The following is a 23,650-nucleotide window of genomic DNA, read 5'->3' on the forward strand; positions in this document are numbered from 1 at the left end:
TATCCATTTCTCACACAAAAATTTCGAAAATGATAACGCGATCATGAGGGACTTATAATGTACCGGGTTAAGATGTTGGAGTGTACATCTTCGTTCGATGTTGAATAAGTGCGTTAGATAAGCTGGACATGGATGAGAAAATCATGACAAGTCCTGTTTTTTTAGGTCTTGACGGAGGCCTTGTCGGTCTGTCCTTGTCCTACGCAATTGTACTGAACAACGGGTTCCAATTCGCAGTAAGACTGGCGGCGGAGGTGGAAACATTGGTAAGTAGTTGTCGAATTAATGTATTTATACTGTACCGTGTGCATAGTCCAGTGGTTAGCGGCCCTATTCTCCAAGCAGAGGTTTCGGTCGAGTGGGACCATGTCCGGGATTTTTAAAACTCCTACCCCACTCGACCGAAACCTCTGCTTGCAGAATAAGCGGCCCTGCCTCTGGACCGAGAAGCCGTGAGTTCATCTGGGCTCGCTCACCTGGCATGCACGCTTCTGGAAACTGATTCGCAGTCCTTTTAAAAGACGGGACGTTAAGCCGTGGTCCACTGTTCATTGTGCTTAATAGTCGAAAAGAGCTATAGGGGAATTTCTTGGTAAATTGAATAATACTATACAGAACGTCTGCCTTCTGTGTCACGACCGCTCTTCAGCGAGCTAGACCGGTCGATATCGCTCAAGTTGCACTGTACTAGAGAAGTCAGATCATCCATCGATTATCTGTGAGTTACGACTGTGACTATTAAGATTACATCTTGTGTGGATACTTCCAAAACATGAAAGCTAACAAAATGGTGGAAGAGGTCATTTTCTGACTACCCTTCTGTCCGACAGCCAGCATCTTACCAGTCGGAAAACTTTACGACTTATTATTCGGAAACCCGCTCACAGATCGGTAAAGCGTTTAAAAAACTAATCTACAAGCAGTTGGTTTTGCATCGGTTTGTACCGTTGTAGGAGCATACCAAAATGTCCCATCTTCCTATGCCTTACACTGCACAGCGTTCTTGACTAACTTTACTCTACACTCAGATGACGTCTGCTGAAAGAGTCCTGACCTATGCCCGGATGGAGCCAGAGGCTCCGCTGGAAACAGCCCTGGACCCGCCGCCGGACTGGCCGCAGCACGGCGGCATCCGCCTGGAGGGAGCGACCTTCTCATACTCACCGGACGGACAGGACGTGCTGAAGGGACTACATGCCGTCATCAAGGGCGGAGAGAAGGTCATTGTGGAGATCATGTTTACCTGCACGGAAAGAAAACATGTTGTGTTTGCTTCGTTTCTTCCTCTTCTTCTTCCGAACAAATAAGGTCAATGGTCGGGACCAGACGTCTGTCTCCATGGTTACTGGTACATGGTAAAGTAGCAGACACCCTGTGGTGTTCGATTGCGTAGCAAGTGGTAGGACGGATAGAGCTTGAGGGGCTGGTCACTATATATAGGAATATGTGTTTGAGTAAGAATAAGGAGAGCAGTAATTTGTTAGGCTAGTCCATGTGAAGGTAAACATTATGCATTTGCTTGCTGGTGTTACCTTTCTAGTTCTACTAATTTCTACCATTCTAGTAAGATGAAGTCCTTTCCGTATGTTTCCTTGTTTGTCTAGGTCGGTATCGTGGGTAGGACGGGTGCAGGTAAGAGCTCCCTTGTACAGATGCTATTCCGGATGGCGGAGCCGCGAGGAAACATCACCATCGACGGGGTGGACATCGCCGGGCTGGGCCTGCACGCTCTGCGGGCGAACCTCTCCGTCATCCCGCAGGACCCCGTCCTGTTCTCCGGTACGCTCAGGAAAAACCTCGACCCGTTCGAGAAGTTCTCCGACCAACAGCTGTGGCTCGTTCTTGAAGAGGTAAAAAGGAACTAACGGATCATCCTCGTCAAAATCTTTGTGGGTGTATATAAAGAAAATATGTTTTTGTCGCTATGTATTTAAACGTATCTACGTTCACCATACTTTGTTAGACACCGTCTTCTATATCTGTATCGGTATAATTTCATCCAGTCCTGCCGAAATTGATGATATAATTATGGGATGGCATGACTTTGCTAACACCTCAGTTCTTAGATGATCAAGTGTCAATAGAGTAACTGGCCTTTCATAGTACCTGTTCAGTTAGGGCTGTCAGAGTATAGCAATGCACCGGAAGGCCTGGTGGAGGCTATGACGCGATATTCGTGTTCCTCTTCAGGTGCAGCTGAAGGAGGTGGTTGAGGACCTGCCTGGAAAGCTTGAGACAGAGCTGTTGGAGTCGGGGAGTAACTTCAGCGTGGGGCAGCGGCAGCTGGTCTGTCTGGCCAGGGCGCTGCTCGGGAGGAATAAGATTCTCATCATCGACGAGGCCACAGCCAACGTGGACCCAAGGTAACTCCCCATGAACTTCGTAATCTTCAAGTACATCACGGATCCGCGCCATCTTGAATGATTGGCAAAACAATATATTTCAAATGACGCCAAAACAAAACTTTATTTCTTGGTCCCTAGTGTTTAACATGAAATAAATCTAGAACTATTACAGTACAAATAGTGTGCGCTTTTTCTTCCTGTGATATTGTGAATCAGTTTCCAGCTTTCGCTGTGCCCACTTACTGTTTCATCAAGCTTCCCCAACTTGCTGTATCATTGGGTATAAGTACTTCCTCAGTAACACCTTGGTATGCGTCCTCTGGGTTGCATTTGGCTTTTTGTCGCCTTTTTCTTCAAGTTTTTGTCATTTGGAAGCCTGTTACTTGTCAAATATGTGTTGGACGTTAAAGTTTCAAGATTAAGAAATGTTACCAGGTTAATAAAACGTTAACTGTATTTCCTACAGGACCGACCAACTCATCCAGGAGACCATCCGAGTGAAGTTTAGATCCTGCACTGTGCTGACAATCGCACACAGACTCCACACCATCATCGACTCCGACAAAATCATGGTCAGCCCGTTTCTTTGTACAATCCTGATAAATAGTCAATGTGTTCTTGGTTTCGTTGGCTTCAACACCATTAGCTAGGTGCTCATCACCTTTTCTATAAATCTTGGGCCACACAGTTATGCAATCACTACGGCATGGGGTAGTCAACTAGTATGGGTTTCTAGCTGTTACAAACTTAACATAAAAAGTTTGGAACCTTTATCATATCTCAGTAAATAATTAATCCATTGTTTTATATCATATATCTTCACTTATGAACAAAGTGTTTCCCCAGGTTATTTCAGATGGTCTCATCCAGGAGTTTGGCGAGCCATTTTGGCTGCTAAAGAACAGACATGGCCATCTGAGTCGCCTGGTGGGAGACCTAGGAGAGTCCGAGGCCGGCCAGCTGAGGACTGAAGCTCAGAGATGCTTCTACAGCCGACATCCTGGTGCGGAGGTTTCCAGTTTATGAGCATAATTTCATACTATTCTGAATGGTTCTTCGTACTACCCTAAATATGTCTTTGTGTTATTCTGAGGACGCCTGCAAGAGGGACTAAAAGGCTCTTAATACAAAAACAGAGCACTGGAGCAGAGGGCCTTACAAATGACCATTCCAGATGGAGACGCACACTATCCAGGCAGCTGAAATCAGAAGTTCGACTGATGCTCGGCGTAGAAAAATGGATACGCAGAAAAGTTTTCAACAGAACTGAGTCAGCTTTCAGATGTGACTTGTGTGGCAGAGACTGTCATTCTCGAACAGAACTGTTGGGCTGTAGGGCTGATTAGGATTATGCCATGGTTAATAGTGACCAACAGAGGCCATATATATTCTGTATTCTAACAGTTCTTCTTAGTATTCTGAATGTTTTTTTGTTCACGCTGCAAGTCGTTTCTTTTTCATGGAGGTAATTAATACTGCATAAAAGGAAAGAACAGCACAGAAATTAAGGATAAGATGTGCCTCAGTTTTCATGATGCAAGAGCTGCTGTGATGGAATGCAGAGATGCTATAACTGCTCAACATTCCAATAGGAACTGGGGGAATTAGGTCCAGATACTAGTAATTGAAAGATTTAATACAGATTTAATTTGCATCATTAATGAAGAAAAGCTGTCTAACTTTTCAGATTTTTGTGGGGCAACATACAGACAGGTTTTATTTGTTCATGCCACTGTGTCCATGTCAAGAATGTGATGTGCAATTAATCAGGAAAAATTATATTTCAAGTGCGCTAAATGACAGGAACTTCACACTCATTATATTTACCTTGGTTAAAGGGGAACATTAACTGATATGAATAATGCAAATCATGACATAATTAATGAGAAAATTGTATAATACCTTAGTGGTAAATGATGGCATATCCATACAATAGATACATGTATGTTAGATAAGGTGAATATCATCACAGAATATGTTCATTTTGACACCATTTGTACAATCAATAAGGAAATTCTACAATACTTTCCTCAAGGATATTTGTAACATGAGATGTGGAAGAAGGTGATGAATTAATGTAAAGCATAATACTATGATACTTCTTTTATATCTAAAATGAGAAAAGGGTGGACAAAATAAGTGACCTTTTATATTTCTTACATTTGCAAGTTACAAATGTATCTAAAAGTGGGCATTTTATGTCAAATATCATGCAAATACAACCTGCAATGAGACAAAATTACTTGTCAAAGGTATGAGGTTGTGGAAGGTCTGGGAGGAAGTGTCAGATTTTTCCTCAATGAGCTACTCACTGTACAAGAGTCTTTACTACATTGGGCTAAACATCTACTACTTTACATACAAATGTACACAACATTTCTTACTACTTAACACTTGCAAAAGGAATGATCACAGCAAGTGACAATATCAGAGATTGACCACAAAGGACCAGAAAAGAGGTTGTTTTAAAAGCTTTTAAAAAAAATTGCCTGTATGACCTGTGGAAAAAATTCTATTCACATCAGCACAAAGTAGAGAATACCAACTCTCCAAGCAGATGTTAGAGTAAAAAATTGTAACATTCTTGCTGGGCATCACTGGCAGCCACTCACTTCCAGAAATGTCCAACTATTAGAGAAGCCTGGTAGTCAAAAAACATTATAATCTTTCACCCTTACATCTGCTTGGAGCTGAGAAAAAGGCAAACCAATTTGAAGGAACCTCCCTATCTGGTCCTTGGTGGTACATCCCTATGAGTTCCTGAATATACTGCATTCCTACCTGCCCCCGTAAGGAGTGGGACGGTCTAGACATGGCACTACATGACACCACACTTACTACAGAACACCACATGTACCAGCCTGATCACAGCATACCTACATGTACCAGTACTTTCAGTGGTCCTGTTTCGTTAATTATGATACAAAGACTCTAGGTTGTTTTTTCCCTTCGTTTTGCACATGGAAATTTTTCTCAGTATGCGAGGAAGGCGTCTTTGCAATTGCACAAGGAACCCGGTGAACAACAAATAAGTCTCCACAGAAGACTTTTTGTCAAAGCTGACATCACACAACAGGAAAACAGCTTGCCCGCGTGTCTGCAAGCTCTACGGGACAATTGCGGAAGTAACACGGCCGTGTCCTCTTGATTTTTAGAGATCAACCGATATTCACAGGTCATGAGCCCTGTCCAGTGTGATACTAGTAGATACACACAACTTTCTGGATTCATGTATTTTGAAATTTGGCTACATTCTAGCAATCAATAAATTCTGCTGCAGTTCATTGACAGTGTGACGCCAGCTTTAAGAGTAGATACCTGTACATCAATTAATTGAGATGGTTCTAACAACAATATCACTAATTGTGGCTCCTTCTCAACATTGTACTATCAACATCGTGAACATAATTACAGTGATGAATGTATTCAGCCATGATAAATGTAATTCAGCCATGATTCCTTGTGTAAATTGTATTGACAGCATTTTAGAATGTGGCCAATGTTTCCTCAACTTTTTGGTGGAAAATAAAGCTGTCCCAACACAAAACTTTTGGACAAGCAATTTAAGGACCAAGGTGGAGGAATTTATTAACAGCATGGTCCCTACTTTAGTTAAAATGGACCCTGCCACACAAATTGATGATGACAACCATGATGGCACACCAAAGATGATGACTGTGCACAAAGAAAGGTGACACCAATGATTGTGCACAGAGGACACTGGCCAAATCGAGGTCTATTCTTACTATAATAAACTGCTTAGTTAATGTGAATGTGTCTTGCTGCATGTCGGCTGTCCTATCTCCCCACCGGAGAATCATAAATGACGATTTCAAGCTGTGAAAATAAAGTTAAGGAAGAAAATCAATCATCTGCAACAGCAAAAGACAGTATACACAGTGTTTATTTTTTTTAAAATTCTGCTGTAACAATCTGCAAGCAACATAACACTAGGAATCACTGCCCCTTCAAGCCTAGTGGCATGCAACATATGGCATCTGCCACAGGCTACAATTATTAAGGCAGGAAAGTAGATGTCTAACTATCCCATTTAAATTCTCCCTTGCACTCTAAAGCAAGGCAACCCAGCCCACTTTATTTCAAGACCTTTTCCTGAGCACCTCCCCTGGAGTGGTTGAATGTGAAAGGATACAACTCTGAGCCCTCGTTCGATGGGGTCCACCAGCTGCAAGCCTCTGGGGATGTAGATGTTCTCATTCTGCTCCTGGATGTACCGGGCTATCCTCTTTAGAACCTGGACCACAAAAACAACTTGTTATTACGTACATGTACAAGTACACTATGGGATGTCCCTGTAGCTCCACTGGTAGCAGCCTCACAGTTGAGCTCCTGGTTCCAATTAGTTGCTAACTGGGAGACCCAGGTCCAATCCTGGGGTTGGACATCCCAGACACTCAGTGGTACAGAAAAAAAATGTAAAGCTGGAGACAACCCTGGTTGACCACCAGGGCTACTTATGTGAGTAGGTAAGATAGAGGCACAACAATGACAACATTTAGAACAAAAAAAAGGACCTAGGAACCGTACCTTTTCATAATGTGTGTCAATACAAAGATAGATGAGATACGCCGTCAAACATCCCATGCACCCCTCACAGTAAGTGGCTCCTCCCACACGTTCGGCTTCTGCAAACAACTCGTTGATTCTGTTGATTGTGGCTTCAAACGCTGTTCTCTCTATCTACAGTTAAAAAAAACAGTGTAGATAGCAATTACTATTAAATACATACTGTAAAGATCATTTGATTTTCAGTGAATTGTAGTTACGGCATTATCATGCAAATTTGGGCTTAATTTGCATAATTCTATAGTTCTAGTGTTTCCTTGACAGGACTCTAACACACCTAACTTAAACATACGTATTTTTTTAATATATGGGTTTAATTTTCATCATCAATGCAAAAGTGCTAAAATCCATCTAAGGCCACAGCAAGTAATTTTTATGGATGACATCAGCGCGCTCATTAATTTTCGCCTGATTTCGAAATAAAAAACAAGAAATTTCATTGCCCTCCGACGGTGGTCAACATGCCAAAAATGGGCAAATATGTCGTAAATGTTGAGGTGTTTCATTGCATATGAATACACAGTGTAGCCCATGATGGTATGACAAGCTGTTTTCTGCGTTTGTTCTAGTTAATTGAGCTGCACATCTTCAAGAACAGTTTAATGTTGACGGTCTAAGGTATTTCGTTGCATATGAATACCCAGTGTGGTTCCTGCCCATGATGGTATAATAACAAGCTGTTTTCTGCATTTGTTCTAGCAAGGACATTATATAAACAATGGGGGGGGGGGGGGTAGTTAATTGAGCTGTATACACAAGGTGTTTCATCGCATATGAATATCCAGTGTAGTTGCTTCAGATGATAGTACAACAAGCTCTTTTCTGCATTTGTTGTAGTTAGTCTATTGAGATGTATACACATCTACAAGGACATGTTTACTGTTGAATCAAGGAGGTTTTATATTATATATGAAATCTCATTGGTTGAATACAGGAATAAAAGACCTGTTGGTCATGATATCATACTAGTATTTCGTCGCCTCAATTCTTGTTTAACAATATTTATGACCTCAAAATGTGAAAATATAGGAATCTTGTTTTTTTTGCCCGCCTTGTTTTTTTTTTGCCCTATCTCATTAATTTTGGAGTCTGCGGAGGATGTCATCCATAAAATTTACTTGCTGTGGCCTAAGTGGTAAATAATGGGAATGTCATATTTGGGACATGTGTAACTTAGTTAAAGGTCTACATGTACATAACCATGCATAGATTATGTAAATGTAGAAGGCATCTGCATGATTAAATTATTCCATGGGGGAATGAGGTCTCAGAACTTATGTTTAGGGTTGTTCTGCACCAGCCTTTGCACTGAACATTTCGTTTTGTTGAAAACAAGAATTCCTTCTGTCCTACAAACTCACCCTCCCTTCCAGTTCAGGCGGAAACTTGGCCTGGAACTTGCATCCTGTTCCTTCTGAGAAATCCCGCTGGATGAAGATCTTCTGAACGTTGGGCGCTGCGGGTGGGGTTCGTGCCATGTCGTCCATCCTGTGGGCCTAGGCAGGACAAAGAAAACAACGTACTGTAACTTCATGTGATGTCCCTGTAGCTCAACTGGTAGCAGCCTAACAGTTGAGCTCCTCATTCCAATTACTGTAGTTGGTAACTGAGAGACTCCAGTACAAGTCCCAGGGCCTCGGAACACCACAGTTGGTAATGCACTCGTTTTTCAGAAGGGACCTAAAATAAGGGTCCCGTGTTCGAGTCGGTGCCTCGAGTACGTTAAAGGGGAAGGACTTGCAATCCCTCCCTGTAAAAATATAACTCAAGCTTGCTAGTGACACATAATGATTATGGAAACTTGCTGCCCAAGGTGTCACTAGGCACTACAAGAGTCTAAACGAATGAACACAAGGGGAGAAGATTCAGGTGACTCACAGTTGAGATACCAGAAAGATTGATAAGAAGCTCAGCCAATCTGTCAATACACATTAGTAACAAAAAACACTTTTCCGCGTTAGCGTTGGTTGTGGTATTACATCATTATTAAATCATTATAATTGTTCTTATAGCAAAGATACGTTATACCAAGGTAATGTATAAATGACACCGAATGAACATTACTAGGTTCACAGCTCGTGAATAATGCAGAACAGTTAAAATTTTAGCATAGTTCATGTGTATCCTACGAAGAGGAATAATTACTTCATGTTTGAAACAATAGTAGCAACACAATGGAAATATATAATGGTTGTTTGTTGGTGTGATGAGTTGGAAGTGGTGTAGTGACGGCAAATAATGTGAAGTAAACATACCGTAAAGTTTCCAATTGCATACACACCCCCATTACATACGAAAGTTATCTTAGTAAGACGTCGTGGATATACTGTTGAGTCATGTTTGTCAACATATTATATATATACTGTACTGTGTACATGTAATTTGGTTTGATGAATCTCTGACCACTCCCAACATCACAATTATGCAACATTTGAAATCAGACATAAGCTAGGGTATAACACCTTGGACGAGCTGATATTCAAACCTCCTTGGTATAACTACAAGGTGGTATATGGTGTGAAACAAAATTTCCCATGTCATTTAAATTCTTCCTACTTGTTTTATAATTTTGTCACGAAGGTAAAAACCAGCAAAATGGGCATCAGGAAAACATCTGTAGCTATCGTACCACCATTCTATTTATATAAAAAAGAAGCCAATAGTTCAGGCTCCACTCTGCCACAGGCAGATCTACATTTCTTTCCTAAAATTCAGTTTTCTACGAGTTTTTGGGTTGGTTTGTTTCACGATCAGTGACTTACCTCCGCCATTTTCTTCGCGACATCGAGCTACATCCGGGACATGTTCCCCGGTGTTCACGCTGTTTCTCGCAATTTCTCGCGAGATTTGGCGGTAGAGCATCCTGGGTGAAAACTGTTCCATCAAACATGGCGGCCTCCAGGTTCTTCCTTCGACATTGCCGTAAGTTTTGCAAACTTTACTCCAAATTGGAAAGACGAAAACAGGATTAATAACGACAATACAACGAGATTAAGTTTGTTAGATCAATGTAGATGTAAGGTACGATGGTAGACTGTTTAAAAGGGCTGCAAAGACATTGTAATCGTTGGGTATGGGCGGGGTGGCCCGAAATAGAAACGTTTTGTGATATGATTATGAAGATCTTAATGTCACGATCTTGATATCATTATATATCCTGATACACAGTCTGCTGCTGATATGATTGCACAAAAATTATTTTGTTGGGTTTGGGGTTTGGGTTGTTGCTTGTAAGCTGTAGCGTATTCTCTGAGGGCAGTGAATGGAAGAAGTCTGGGGGCCAAGGGTTGACCTGACGTGTCCTGGGTAGAAAATATTCAAGGATGGGAGGGGGTGGTGGTAGATGGAAGCAAGGAGGTTAAGAGAGACATGCTTGAAGGCAGCAGAACACTTTGTATTGACTACAGGTATTTACATGGTTTGATAAAGGACCCTGAAGTGAGAAGCTTCAAAATTTACAGCAGGTGCACAAGAAAGGTACAAAAGTCCAAAATTTAGTTTGAGTTCAGGCTGAGAGTGAGACAATCTACAAAATATGTGAAAACAAACTAGATATAATCAGCTCATTCCCTTTCAAATATCACTTTTATATGACGCTAACAAAGCAGAGGTCATGTGAATTCCAGCAGACACACAGTAGTAGGCTATAACAGTATTCAAAATCTATACCGAGTATACAGACCGAACATTGTACTCCAACTCATGCAGTTTCAATACTGACTTTAACTTCACTTTTCTACCTTAACAGTCCAACAGCTGGGGGTCAGGCACTGTTACACTGCTACTCGGCCAAACATCGCCATAGGGAAGGACACCAAAGTCATCTGTCAGGGGTTTACTGGGAAACAGGTATTTTCTTTTCTTATTCAAGTGAGAAGAGATTACAGACGTAGTGGTGACGCACTCAAGTTGACAAACTTAAATGAGAAATATCACCGGAAAATCTGCAGATTCATGTCAACAAAATGTCTGCCTGGTACACAGGAAAAGTATACCGGATTGGCGCTAAATAACAAGGCTCTGATTGTGGGTTATCGAGAGGCAGGATCAGGTCGGTTTTGGGGGAGCAACGACCTTGATCACAAAGCACTGATCGGAACAGGTCGCTGTCAAAGGTTTAGTCACTGCCATCTCTTATAAGACAAACCAATGTTTATTTTTCATTCCAGGGAACGTTTCACAGCCAGCAGTCCATAGAGTATGGCTCCCAGATGGTGGGCGGTGTGTCACCAGGGAAGGGAGGGAAGACTCACCTTGGACTACCTGTCTTCAACTCTGTCCTAGAGGTAACACAGCTCCAACAGATTATTGGTACAAACTCCAATTATTTAGCCTGTAGCGTGCGTAGTCCAGTGGTTAGTGACCAAGTACTCTCATCTCCCAAATAAACGTACCGGTACGTTTATTTTTTTCAGCCTCAAAATCCACCCAGTACGTTCTTATTTTGGACGGTACATTTATTATTTTTTTGAAAATTTGAGTTTTACTAAAGTGGGATCCCCTTAAAATTCAAAGTTTGGGTTTTCCTGCCAATATTTCCCCGGCATTTTTGCTCATAATTCATTATTTTCCGGCCAAGCGGCGATGATTTCCCTGCCGCTATGACCCGGCCTTTGTGAAATCCTGGCGGAACTCGTAACGTATCGGTCGATCTCTATAACACTTCAAAGTCAACGTTGTTATTGGGCGAAAATAAGACGCCACACTGACGTTTTGAAATGCAATTATTTTTATATGAACAACTTTAGCAGTCTCATTACATCGTAAATCAAAGCATGCTGACCAGAAACCAATACATGTCAGCGGCGCAAAGTGTTTCAAGTAACGTTACGCATGTACTTAGTGGTGTGGATCTAAACCCGAGTTTAGGTTTAGGTTCGGACTCGAGTCCAGAGGTTTAGGTTCAGGTCCGGACTTGAAAGTCCGGACCTGAACAATAATTTTGGAATATTTTTTCGTGTTACATGTAAAATTGCATATTGGCAGATATTTTACACGTAATTTGAAAACTATATATACGGAATTATATACAGTCAGTAATTAACACAAAAGTTCAGTTATAAACACAAAAACAGCAATGTTTTAATATTTTTCTAGTGCAAATTTCACGATTTAAGGAAGGTTTAAGATGGTTTAAAACAAAAAGGAGTGTATGAGTGAGAGAATTTTTTTTCAAGTCCGGACTTGTTTCCAGACGTTTAGGTTTTTTTGGACTTGAACCTAAACGTTTTACAAGTCCGGAACCGGTCCGGCCGGACCGATCCGCACCACTACATGTACTCTACTCACGTGAGATACAGTCTTTCCCGAAATGAAAATATAAAAATAACACCACAAAAAACTGTGTCTTAGCATCAAAAACTTTATAATTACTTTGAAAACATTTCAATATATCATATAGTATATCAAAACATTTCAATCCTACCGCAAACATGAAAATTTAGCCCTTTGAAAAGAGCCACAGTAACGCACCGGGCAGTGATAGTCCGTGGGAATGTTTTGTTTTGGAAGATCTCACTTCCAAGAAGGGGAAACAAATCTTTTTGATCTACAAATAAAACTCCTTTGCCTTTGTCAGAAATGTGTTTTTGCAGTTTTACAAAAAGACTTTTAATACCTTAGTCTATATAAAAAATCAATCACAATCTAGTCACCATTATTATCACTGAAAAATGCTTGAAAAAAGATCACTCCCCTACAGAAAGAATGCCGGAGGTTTCTAAGAACATGAGTGTACGTTCTGTTAGCCCCGCCCCTTTCTGTCTGTGGCGCCGCCACTGTCTATAGCGCCGCCACTGTCTATAGCTCACCCTTTCATGTAACATGAGAACCCTGTAGTTTGTGGCAACATTGTAACAAGCCTTCAGGAGGTTTCTCACAAATTTGTTGACAATTTAGTTTCTCAAAATGATACATACAAGGGTAATTTTTAGATTTCAAATTATTTGGATTGCAACAACAAAAGCCAAGAACATTATATAATATTGTCCTTGATATTATATGATATTAAATGTCCTTGACACAACACAATGATTTGTGGCATGTAATGTTTACAAATCTATGTTTCTATATGGAAGGCATAGAAGATAAATGGCAAGTTGGGAAAGACAAAAAGTTACATCATATACATGTTATTGTCATAGTCTTCCTTTTCTATATCATGACTTTTACAAAATATAAGTAATACCTGTGATGACCATATATTCAGGATATTGTAATTTTCTGTTCATCTTCTAAATGTTGATACATTTGTATAGAAAAAGAGTAGACTTTCAAAGTGTTGCCCATCCAAGTGAACTGAGAAGTTTGGCGACTACTTTTCATGTTTTGATTATATGTCAGTATATACAACAATTTACTTGCTTCAAGTTCCAAGCAGAAAATGCATGTATCAATGATCATGTACATTTTAACTTGTTGAATTTGAAGCACTGTTGGCCCCCGGTTAGGGGTCATAGCGGGGAACCTATGCCCAATTTTTTCAACATTGCTACTACAGTATATCTTTTTGAAGTGGCAAGGAATATTATAATTTGAACAAGATGTGTACAGTTATTCTGTTCAATAGTTATACACTTAATTGGTATGGTCCTCAGACAGGCATAAATAGTCAATAAATGAATGAAGAGAACCTGCTAATCATCTTCTGTCCCTCGGACAGAAGTAGCATGGACACAGTTTATCTGTAAATTTGGTCAATTTCCGGGGGGTATGTTTATTCCGGGGGGTACGTTCATTAGATTTTGAAGATTTGTCCAGGGGGTATGTTTATTCCGGGGGGTATGTTTATTTGGGAGATGAGAGTAGTTGAGAGTTCGCCTTTAACCTGCCCAACCAAAGTCAGGTACCCATTTTTACACCTGACTGAAATGAGGAAAGTCAGGTCAAATGCCTTTCCCAAGAGCACAAAATTGGTTGATGGCATGTCAGGGGATTAAACCCAAGATCTCTGGGCCAAACAGCGTAATGGTCACACCAACACAATGCCAAAATATAAATAAAAACAAATCTATGTCAAAATATATTAGACCTCTTGTATGCAACCAAAAAATAAGAATTTGGTTATGTGCAAAAACTCTGATTTGAAAAAAATAGAAATGTAGTTGTAAGTGAAAGATTGAGTATTTTGAATCTCTGCTAGGCCAAAGAAGCCACAGGCGCCGTTGCATCTGTCATCTATGTGCCGCCGCCGTTCGCGGGAAAGGCCATCCTAGAAGCCATCGATGCAGAGATCTCATTGGTTGTGTGTATCACGGAGGGAATTCCACAGCAGGACATGGTCAAGGTGAAGCATCGGCTGGTCAGGCAGGACAAGACACGGCTCATCGGACCCAACTGTCCAGGCATTATCAAGGTAATCAATCGGTCCATCAAACAATCTTGTTTTGAAAGTTGTAGCTATATGCTACTGCATCTATGTAACATAGGACCTAATATAATATGTCCGGAACTTAACCTGAACCTGAATTCGGACCTCTGAACACAAGTTTAGGTTAATCTCCAATCGGATCTACATGTAATTGGTGTCTATGACAGTATCTAAAGGGCAAAAGCATGGTTGGGGGGGAAGTAAATTCTTGCTGATACATAGAGACGAGTTGTGATGATAGCATTGCTCTGTCTTGTCCCTGCTGTAGCCCGGAGAATGTAAGATAGGAATCATGCCAGGACACATCCATCAACCAGGAAACATAGGTAAGTACACAGAACCTGTCAAATTGTCTCACCACCCGTTGTGCTGGGTTTTTGCTGTCCCAACTGTACCTCATTACATGGACTGGATTTGTTAGTGTATCAATAGGTCTGTATATTGTCAAGTAACAAAGAACACTTTTTGAAGTAAAGAACCTTTTTTTGCCATGCCTCAGGTATTTTTTTCACACTATTAAGTATTATGATTGCTCTGAGGCTGAAAATATTCTAAAAATAGCTAGAGAATGTATTTTGTTTTGCCTCGGTAACAAAAAAACTGGATGGATCTGTATGATATTTGGTATGTGGGTAGGTGTCAGCGAAACGAAGGTCATTTACGATTATGGACCTTCTAGCGGCTTTCTGTGGTACTGTAGCAGAACTTCTGGTTTTGATATCTCATGTTCAGGACATTATATGCTGATGATTGCTATGTTTTGCTCACAGGTATTGTGTCCAGGTCAGGAACCCTGACATACGAAGCTGTCCATCAGACAACCAGGGCTGGTCTTGGACAGACGTTATGTATTGGTCAGTACATACATTTTTGCGTAGAAATTTTTCTTTGGTTGGATTAGAAAATTCCAGCATTGAAATTAAGGTATCGTTTTCTTGTCTGGATTGGAGAAAGATAATATAGATGCATGATAAGAATTAGAGTATTTCTGTAAGGATTTCAAGTATGGGAAACCAAAATCTGCCATCTCTGACTGTGAACCTACTTGTTTCGTGGCTGTGCCTAGGTATCGGAGGAGATCCCTTCAACGGTACCAACTTTGTGGACTGTCTGGAGGTGTTCCTGGGTGACCCAGCTACTAAGGGCATCGTCATGATTGGGGAGATCGGAGGGAGCATGGAGGAGTCCGCAGCAGAGTATCTTAAAGAACACAACACCGTAAGTAAGGCTCCCTTAGACGGCGATTCCTGAGCGGCCGTACATAAACCAAAATTATAATTGGTGACCCTTGATTTCATAATTGGAATATGATGCGAGATGTAAAAGTATAATTCAAAAGACAACTAATAACACAAAATGTAAAAAAAAAACATCGTTCTGAATACCCTTAACATTTAGCACACTGAAAAGCCCTTTGGCGCCCATTCTCTATGGGTTAGAGTTAGGCAGCAGGGAGAAAGCTAAGTATTTTTAAAGTACAGTAGCACACATTGATGGTCACGTGTCATCTTATCCCCTTAACCCCATCTTCCTCTTCCATAAGGGTCCCAACAAGAAGCCAGTTGTGTCCTTCATCGCTGGTGTCACAGCGCCTCCTGGCAGGAGAATGGGCCATGCAGGTGCCATCATTTCAGGAGGTAAGGGCGCGGCCCAGGACAAGATCCAGGCTCTACAGGAGGCCGGGGTGGAAGTCACCATGTCACCAGCCCAGATGGGAACAACCATGTTACAGGTAAGGCCATGTTGATTGGAATATATGGGTGATATCCTCTGGGCACCCCAAAACTGATGCGAGAATACGAAAGAAACAAGTTGGGAGAAAAAGTTTGCCTTCATTATGAAATCTTTGGTTGAGAAAGTTCAACAAATGACTGAACACACAAAACATGTGGTTCCTACTTCAAGCCACACCTATTTAATTTCTTTCTTCTCAGATTTGCCACATTTTTTCATGATTTGAAAAAAGATCACCTTAAGCAACTTGAAACAATCTGTATGCTCATATTTTGACACAAGAAAGTCTTCCCAATTGTTAGTCTTCATTTTTGGCTATGTCTCAGGGGCAAGCCTGTTAGTTTATTGTGTATTCAGTCTGCCAGAATTCCAAAAATTGAACAGGACTGTACAACTAATTGTTGTGAAAGGTTTGTTGCAGTAAATGTATAACTTCTGTGTGGTACTTCCAGGCTGAGTTCATTTGTTGAAGTTTTAATACTTTTATTGCTTGTCGGTTGGTTTGATCATGATACACTTTATCTGTTTTCTCTCTTTTCCTTCCATTCTTCTGTTATCCCTCTGCCAGCTGGTGTCTGGACAACCCTCCATGTCTTCTGTCTGAACTTAGACACCATGCTTTTCACTGTCCTATTTTAAGGTAACAGAGAATGATCTGCTTTGAGACAACCACTTTTCAGAGCTCTCTTGTTTATGACTTCATGTGTCGGAATGGACTATTTGTAATTTTCATGTTTTTACAAAAACTTTTTTTTTCTCCAATAGGAAATGCAGAAACTTGGATAGTACAGCAGAGCTCAGAAACTTTACATGTCCCCTCCCCATGTAGGATTGTTATGAAATGGTTATCAAATGTGAAGAAATGGTTGGTTTCTGTGAGGAATAATTTGCTTAAATCAATATTTTTGGTAGTGCCTTGAGACCAATTCAACTGTCTTGTGTGTACATTGCTGTAGAAATTGCTTAGTTGAAACTCTAGTCAAACCACAGAACATCCCGCCTACAAACCCCAGATGATTCTAAGAAAAATATCTACATTTGGTGTACCATATCTTACATCACGAAAGTAAAATCACTATATACGACAGTATAAGCATTTTACTGTTTCGTGTGTGTATGTACAGTCATGATGTAGTGTGGTCAAAGTTAAAGGCCCCTGGCTTGTAAGCAAAAAATTGTTTGTGCAAACTAGAAGCCTAAAATTTTTACCTTAGACCACAATGCCAACTGCACATTTTCAAAACTAAATGGCACAATGTCTGATTTTTAAGGTGAAGTATGAAAAGTAACTACACTACATGTAGTAGCAGATATTTAGATTATGTCTCAAACTCATAACTATTATCTACACCTTTGTGAAAAATATCAACATGTATATGGAAAATAGAGTGTGATCAGTTCAAATCCTTTGCATTCTGTGTACAGAAAGTAGAAAAGAAACGGCCTGTGAGTGGTATTACTTGTAAACGCTACTTACTGTACAATACAAGATACCAAATGTAGTCTATACATACATTTTGAATGGAATGAAGAGTTACAAAACAGGTTGCAGGGGAAAATAAATGTCAGTAACATTTCAGTTTGTGTCGCTTTTTTAGTGCAGTTTGATGTACATCTTGAAATGTTTGCAGTATGTTTATTTTTGCGATTTTGCATTTCTATTATACAAAGCAAACTTAACGTCGCTTCCATTCTTACTGCGACTTTATATGGGGGAACCCTTGTATCAGGGAACAATGCAAATGGTACAAATGCCATTACAAAAGTCAATCCCAATGAGCTGCGTGGATATAAAATGTATCCTATAATAAATATCCTAACGATTATAGTACATGTACTAACATTTTCAAAAATCCAGTTAACAATGCTTTGACGGCTACAAAGACAATTCTTGACATCTGTATATAAAATAATATCTACAAGACATTCTGGGGACAAGAAATACCCTCAAATACAACAAGTGGATTTTATATTATAAGGTGGTTGCTGTTGGATGCGCTGATGAGGGTTAGACATCCAGGTAATAAGATACGCCAAAAATAGTTACCTCAAGCAACTGGATAAAATTTTTTGAAATACAGTCAAACCTGCCTATAGCGGTCACTCAAGGGACTGGCCAAAATCGACCGCTATGGACAGGTGGTCGCTCTATAGAAATGGTTGATTGACCACGAGCAATAAGTGGCACATGTTTTCTGTACCCACTGAGAAACATTTATTCACATACATGTACAGTCAAACTTGGTTCCGACCACTTCCATAAGACGACCATCGCCTCAAGATGACTGCTTTGGGTAGGTCCGGATTTTTCCACAAGCAAATTAAGTCCAACTTCTTCTTCGATCCATCGATCCGCCCCCAATCCAGAGCACATGCGACCAAAATGTTGCCAAAGACAACCGTGTCATATTCAATTGCGCGGCGACATCATTTATCAGCAAAAAAATGCGGAATTTCACGGTAAAATCAGCCTGTTTCGGTCGGATTCCTTGCCGGGAGAAAAAAACAACAGCTGCAAGATGGCGCTTGAGGTCATAGGGTTAATGGGATAGTCTACTGTAATGTGGGTGCAGCTGCAATGTGTGAGTTATGATTTTACTCTACATTAAATACATGTAGTACAAAATGTAAAATTATCTCGTCAAAGAAGTTCTTTGAATAAAGAGAACAGAATATACAAAGAATGGATGACTTTATAACTTTTTTTTAGAGGAGAAAAGGCGTCTGTATTTTTTTAACAAACTGCTCGCCCATGGTACTACTAGTGAAGTAACCCAAGTAAACAAAGCGTCCCGCTAGGACCGCGCGCAAGAGGCTCTGTCAAGTTGTCTGCAAATTTCTGGCGTCTTAGCGGTTTTGGAAATTCAAAACCAACACCAGGAGCAAAATAAAACCATGCACAACATTTTCATGGGTAACACTGCAGCTCTAATGACATTTTTTTCTGCCGAGATTTGAAAGAAGGTTCCCGAATCTTGCGGCGACCATGCGCCATGACCGTTATCGGCAGTGTTTCCAGACCCGCGGGACCGAAAATCGTGTGGCCGCGACCGCGTTGGACAGGTGACCGCTATAGTCTAATTCTTAATGCTTATGTCAATGGGAAAAATCAAAGGGACTGACAAAAAGTGACCATTATGGGCAGGTGGCCGCTATGCAAAGGTGACCGCTAATACAGGTTTGACTGTAGTCGGATGTTTCAGTCACTGACAAAAGATAGTGGATGTTGTCTGAAACGTCTGACTGAAAATTTTATCCAGTTGCTTCAGTAACTATTTTTGGCGTTGCTGTTGGACGGTCCAGTTATATGAGGGTGACGGCATCGTTGGTTATCAGTGGTGCCACCACTCTGTAGCGCATGATGTGCTGCGAGCCCTTTTCCAGATCTATAGCTTCATCCCTGCAACACAAACAACGTTACCATCACTTTAACATCTAAAAAACTCCAACAAACCAGTCTATGTTTTTGACAGCCTGGTTTTAATTTTTCCAGCCCTGTTCGCTTCTTTTATTTCTTCCCTGCCAAATAGTCTGGCACATTTCAATAGAGAAATGACAGACATTTCGGAGTTGCATTATTTCATGTATCAAACTTCGGCATGCCTGTACGAATCTGTCATAATGCTGTTACAGAGGACTGTGCAACTAAGAGCCGATCAGAGCTCTCGAATATAATTCAGGAATGGATGTAAATGCCAATCGTTTCTCTATCAACTGGTACCAGACTATTTGGAAATAGGATGGATGCCAGGCTATATTATGGACAGATGAACACAACATCATTGCCTACTTGTCACCCTTTGCCACCTACCATATTCAATTGAAAAGGTGCTGTATGGCTAAAGGAGTTTAACCATTCATTGTGAACAAAGTGCCAAGGCAAGAAACATTTCAACACAGTTGCCTTACCCTTGATCTCCGGCTGTGTCCACCATCACCTGGTCCACCTGTTCCTGCACCTGGAGAAACACGTAGCTGTCCTGGTAGGGACCCACAGCTGCAACATCAACAGTACAGTCATCATCATCAACAATACAGTCAATCCACACATGCATGTAGCAATGTGCCTCTTCAAACAACGTAAGCTTTCAGCTCTTCTTGTACTACTGTTAAGAAAAGCTTAGTCAGGCACACCTTGTCCTGGATAGATGGTGTGAATGTACACAAAGATACAATGGGTGAAAAAAAAGGTTAAAGTTATCTCAAACCAGTTCAGCTCAGTTAAGAGCTATTCTTCCACTGGTCGTGACAGAGAAGACGGATGCCATGTACAGTATTTACAGGTTCATTGTTCATGCAAATTTCTAGCTCTTTTCGACAAGCACAATGAACAAGTACAATGAAAGGTGACTATCATGTCAAGGCAATCTTTGAGCAAAGACCAATGAAAATACAGAAAAACTGTTGAAAAGGTACACATACCAACTTTGGAACCTTCCAGTTTCTTCAAGTTGCGAGGCATGTGTCTCAGTACAACATCGTTGAATAGAGTTTCCATGTTTGCTGCAAAACTGGAATAGAAGGTACGATTTGCGTCTAATTTTTTCCGAAATTCAATTCTGAACCTGAACGTTATAGTTATACAATGGTCATGAAAAATGTACATGAATGGGTGAAAGAGAGCACCCTTACTTCTTAGCATGTTGTAGTTCTTCTGGTGACATTCTGGAGGGGACATCCTCTCCCAGCTGTGCCTCTTCCTCTAACAAATGGTGAACAAACTTCTCAATCTGCAATCAACCAAGAAACCAATCATCGGATCCTTTTAACAATAACAATGCTATGGGTGGTACACATTCAATTCTTGAATATCAATTGTTTCTAAATAGTGAAATGCATGTGCAGCTACAGTTATTAAAGTCATCAGACATGTCTACTGATGTTTTTGAAGAAAGCTGATAAAAAATGGTCAAGGTTTGGTTTGATAGAAGAGAAGTTTTCTTTACCTTTTCCAGACGTATCCTGAGGAAGCTGGCCAGCACATACCTGATCCTGTCAATCTGAAAAAAAACCAGTTGATTTTAAATTCAATATATCTTCATTTTGCTTTGCTGTAGCTATACAATGTAGTTTGTTAAAGTATTGTTACTTACAAATTACTAGTAGACTTCAATGTTTTAACAGAAAAGTGTTCAACTGTAAGTATGAGTATCCAGCTGGTGCTAACAAGCCTTAAAGCAACAGCCTCATTGCCTTACCTCCATTTTATGGATGCTAACTTTTAGATCTCCTTTCTTTGCTCTGCTGATATTCTTTTCCTGAAGAAATAAATTGTTAAGGATTACATTCAAAGAAAACTATATGCACCCCCGTATACCATAGTATGTTCTTTCTATGTTCATGAGACATCAGTATTACACAGTACATGTGTCTGCAAAACAGTCATGATATCTATTATCATAACACAGGCAGTTTATACTTATTTGCTAGGTTAAGTATAATGGGAATGACTGTTTGAAGCAATCATTTAAAACTACTACTTGGAGACAGGTTGTTATCATCTTTTAAAAAATAGTCAAATCAGACAAGCGTCCCACCATGTCGTTGAGCTGGTCCAACATGACGTCCACCAGGTCCTGTTTGTGTGGTAGCAGTTCTGGGGAAAACTTTTCATTCAGCCAGGCCTGGAGTGGCACAAGAAAGATAGCAACCTTCTATAACTAAACGTTACGAAATAATTCTTGAAATATTCAGTATTTTCAGGTTCCATGTTTAAGCTCATACCTGGATACTAGTACTATCTTCAGTCGTGGAAAGCAGGGCCTGTTGTGGACTGATCTGTTCGCACTCATCATGTGTGTGTGTGTGTGTGTGTGTGTGTGTGTGTGTGTGTGTGTGTGTGTGTATGTGTGAGAGCATGTAATATTATGTGTGTGTGTCACATGCATAGCCTTGGCACATGCATAGCCTTGGGGTCCAAAAAGGGCAGCCTACTGAGGTTGCCTACCCTGCCTAGCCCACCTTTTCCGGAAACCCAATAAAGGTTATCCCTCTCTATCAAATTATTAAAAGAGCGCATAGTCATTCTCAACATGATGAATGGTGTTTTTCAATTGCACCATGTGATGTAGAGTAGAGTAGAATTTTCGGTCAGGTAGGACTGCTCCAGTTTAGACCGCTCTTCATTGTTGAATTCCATTTCACTCAACTGTCATGGTGGGTTTGTGTGGATGTTCCAAAGCTCTGTGGTTGTACTTTACAGGGTGAACTTCCATGTACCTGTCGAATCTGGCTTTGAAGGCATTAACTGAGGGAGCGTTGATCACTTCTTCTGGGAGTCGATTCCACCAGGGGACCACCCTGTGCTTGAAGAACAGCAACCTCCTGTTTGTTTTTGTGAATGTTCTTGTTAGCCGTAAACTATGGCCTCTTGTCCTGGCCTCAGATTGTATCTCAGGTATGCATGGGGCGGTGTCAAACAGCCCGTGTGCATATTTAAACGTGTTAATTAAGTCCCCCCGTAGCCTTCTGTAAAGCAGAGTTGGTAATTTCAATGTTCGCAGTCTTTCCTCGTAGGTTAAATCTCGCAGGCCTGGTACCCTCTTAGTGGCTCTCCTCTGTACATTTTCTACCATGTCCACCATTTTCCACGTACCGGGTGACCATATTGGTGCTCCGTATTCGAGGTGAGGCCTCACAAGGGATTTGTATAGAGTTACGAACATGACATTGTCGATGTGTGAGAATGTTCTCCAAAGCAAACCTGCCATTTTGTTGGCCTTAGATATGGCCAAAGTCACATGCTTCTCAAAAGACAGGTCACGGTCTGTAGTGATCCCAAGGTCTTTCTCATGGCTGCTGGACTCGAGATAAACTGGTTTACTAGTGTGATCCATCATATGGTATGTGAAGTCAGGGTGTTTAGAGCCGATTCGGAGCACCGTGCATTTGCTTGGGTGAAACTTGAGCTGCCAAGATATGGCCCATTCTGCTACAATGATGCCCATTCTGCTACCATGATGCTACAATGAAGGCTGGGATTCTACAGACAGTGCTCCTTTCCCAAAGAAAGACGGTATCCTGGTATATTGTATGACATTTATTCTATAAAATCGGCATGTAGCAGAAATAAGTTATTTTTGCCAGACTGGTGTCACTTGCCTCTTATCGAAAAACTCAACCAACGAATAAAGGTCAACTAGCGTTAAATAATATTTTAAAACCATTTTCGAACCCAGAAGGGCCGGGTTTGTTGATATATCTTGTGAACAAGAAAGATACTATAACGTTACCTTTTCTACCATAGCTAGAGCTTCGGCCGCTGTCATCTGTTCCACCTCCTCATCACTGGCCTCTTCTATGTCCAGGTCGTCCATTATCAAGTACCAAATATGACTAAACACTAACAGAAAGTTATATTTTTTACAAAATTATTCGGCGAGAATCAGCCAGACCTTCGATTTGCCGCCATTTCCCCACAATGCAATGCGCATTGAAAACGATGTCGCGAGATTTCACCAACGAGAACTTCTTATGAGACCCCATATATTTCAACCTTTTATAGCTGATGAGTTTCATAATATGAGATACAGAACTATGACTGAAATTATTAAAGGAATTACAATGTATACACACCTGCTCGAAATATGTCATATATTATCTTTTAGGTAAAAGA

At 40.7% G+C, this 23,650-nt stretch overlaps 4 protein-coding genes across 6 annotated transcripts in view; 2 read left to right on the forward strand and 2 right to left on the reverse strand.

Annotated features, from left to right (window-relative positions):
• LOC136430447 (ATP-binding cassette sub-family C member 4-like) overlaps positions 1-4,582 on the forward strand; it is a 22,210-nt gene extending 17,628 nt beyond the window's left edge. For both annotated transcript variants that reach the window (XM_066421088.1, XM_066421089.1), the window contains 6 exons: positions 166-266; positions 1,029-1,220; positions 1,605-1,850; positions 2,191-2,363; positions 2,812-2,917; positions 3,192-4,582. In XM_066421088.1, the coding sequence (XP_066277185.1) occupies positions 166-266; positions 1,029-1,220; positions 1,605-1,850; positions 2,191-2,363; positions 2,812-2,917; positions 3,192-3,371 (998 nt within the window). In that variant the 3' untranslated portion in view covers positions 3,372-4,582. The remainder of the gene's footprint in view (positions 1-165; positions 267-1,028; positions 1,221-1,604; positions 1,851-2,190; positions 2,364-2,811; positions 2,918-3,191) is intronic.
• On the reverse strand, positions 4,477-9,786 carry LOC136430451 (golgin subfamily A member 7-like). The gene is made up of 5 exons (XM_066421094.1): positions 9,695-9,786; positions 8,294-8,428; positions 6,894-7,046; positions 6,499-6,600; positions 4,477-6,182 (listed from the first exon to the last, which is right to left on the reverse strand). Exons 1-5 carry the CDS (start codon positions 9,701-9,703, stop codon positions 6,144-6,146), a joined length of 438 nt encoding a protein of 145 aa, XP_066277191.1. The 5' UTR covers positions 9,704-9,786; the 3' UTR covers positions 4,477-6,143.
• LOC136430449 (succinate--CoA ligase [ADP/GDP-forming] subunit alpha, mitochondrial-like) lies at positions 9,778-17,614 on the forward strand. 2 transcript variants are annotated; one of them, XM_066421091.1, is made up of 10 exons: positions 9,778-9,854; positions 10,681-10,781; positions 11,102-11,218; positions 14,074-14,286; positions 14,570-14,627; positions 15,072-15,155; positions 15,368-15,519; positions 15,845-16,033; positions 16,604-16,675; positions 16,801-17,614. In XM_066421091.1, exons 1-9 carry the CDS (start codon positions 9,821-9,823, stop codon positions 16,637-16,639), a joined length of 984 nt encoding a protein of 327 aa, XP_066277188.1. In that variant the 5' UTR covers positions 9,778-9,820; the 3' UTR covers positions 16,640-16,675; positions 16,801-17,614. The 2 variants fall into 2 exon arrangements, with proteins under 2 accessions (XP_066277188.1, XP_066277189.1); XM_066421092.1 differs by lacking the exon at positions 16,604-16,675.
• On the reverse strand, positions 17,470-23,472 carry LOC136430450 (DNA replication complex GINS protein SLD5-like). The gene is made up of 8 exons (XM_066421093.1): positions 23,268-23,472; positions 21,573-21,659; positions 21,234-21,293; positions 20,982-21,035; positions 20,668-20,765; positions 20,458-20,546; positions 19,945-20,032; positions 17,470-19,435 (listed from the first exon to the last, which is right to left on the reverse strand). Exons 1-8 carry the CDS (start codon positions 23,349-23,351, stop codon positions 19,339-19,341), a joined length of 657 nt encoding a protein of 218 aa, XP_066277190.1. The 5' UTR covers positions 23,352-23,472; the 3' UTR covers positions 17,470-19,338.
• Between the last annotated feature and the right edge of the window lie 178 nt (positions 23,473-23,650).

Source organism: Branchiostoma lanceolatum, chromosome 3 (assembly GCF_035083965.1).
Source record: "Branchiostoma lanceolatum isolate klBraLanc5 chromosome 3, klBraLanc5.hap2, whole genome shotgun sequence".
In the NCBI taxonomy this organism is placed as follows: Eukaryota; Metazoa; Chordata; class Leptocardii; order Amphioxiformes; family Branchiostomatidae; genus Branchiostoma; species Branchiostoma lanceolatum.

What these genes read in the sequence shown, in the direction of transcription:
- LOC136430451 (XM_066421094.1), bottom strand. An exon ending in CGCCTGAACTGGAAGGGAGG is followed by an intron (nt 7,047 to 8,293) that starts GTGAGTTTGTAG and finishes TTTTAACTGTAG; the next exon opens with ATAGAGAGAACAGCGTTTGA. An exon ending in TCGAACGAGGGCTCAGAGTT is followed by an intron (nt 6,183 to 6,498) that starts GTATCCTTTCAC and finishes TTATTTTCACAG; the next exon opens with CTTGAAATCGTCATTTATGA.
- LOC136430449 (XM_066421091.1), top strand. Translation starts at nt 9,821, where the DNA reads ATGGCGGCCTCCAGGTTCTTCCTTCGACATTGCC. An exon ending in AGGGGTTTACTGGGAAACAG is followed by an intron (nt 10,782 to 11,101) that starts GTATTTTCTTTT and finishes TTTTCATTCCAG; the next exon opens with GGAACGTTTCACAGCCAGCA. An exon ending in ATCTTAAAGAACACAACACC is followed by an intron (nt 15,520 to 15,844) that starts GTAAGTAAGGCT and finishes CTCTTCCATAAG; the next exon opens with GGTCCCAACAAGAAGCCAGT.
- LOC136430450 (XM_066421093.1), bottom strand. Translation starts at nt 23,351, where the DNA reads ATGGACGACCTGGACATAGAAGAGGCCAGTGATGAGGAGGTGGAACAG. An exon ending in TTAGCATCCATAAAATGGAG is followed by an intron (nt 21,036 to 21,233) that starts GTAAGGCAATGA and finishes GTTTTTTTTCAG; the next exon opens with ATTGACAGGATCAGGTATGT. An exon ending in TCAGGATACGTCTGGAAAAG is followed by an intron (nt 20,766 to 20,981) that starts GTAAAGAAAACT and finishes GGTTGATTGCAG; the next exon opens with ATTGAGAAGTTTGTTCACCA.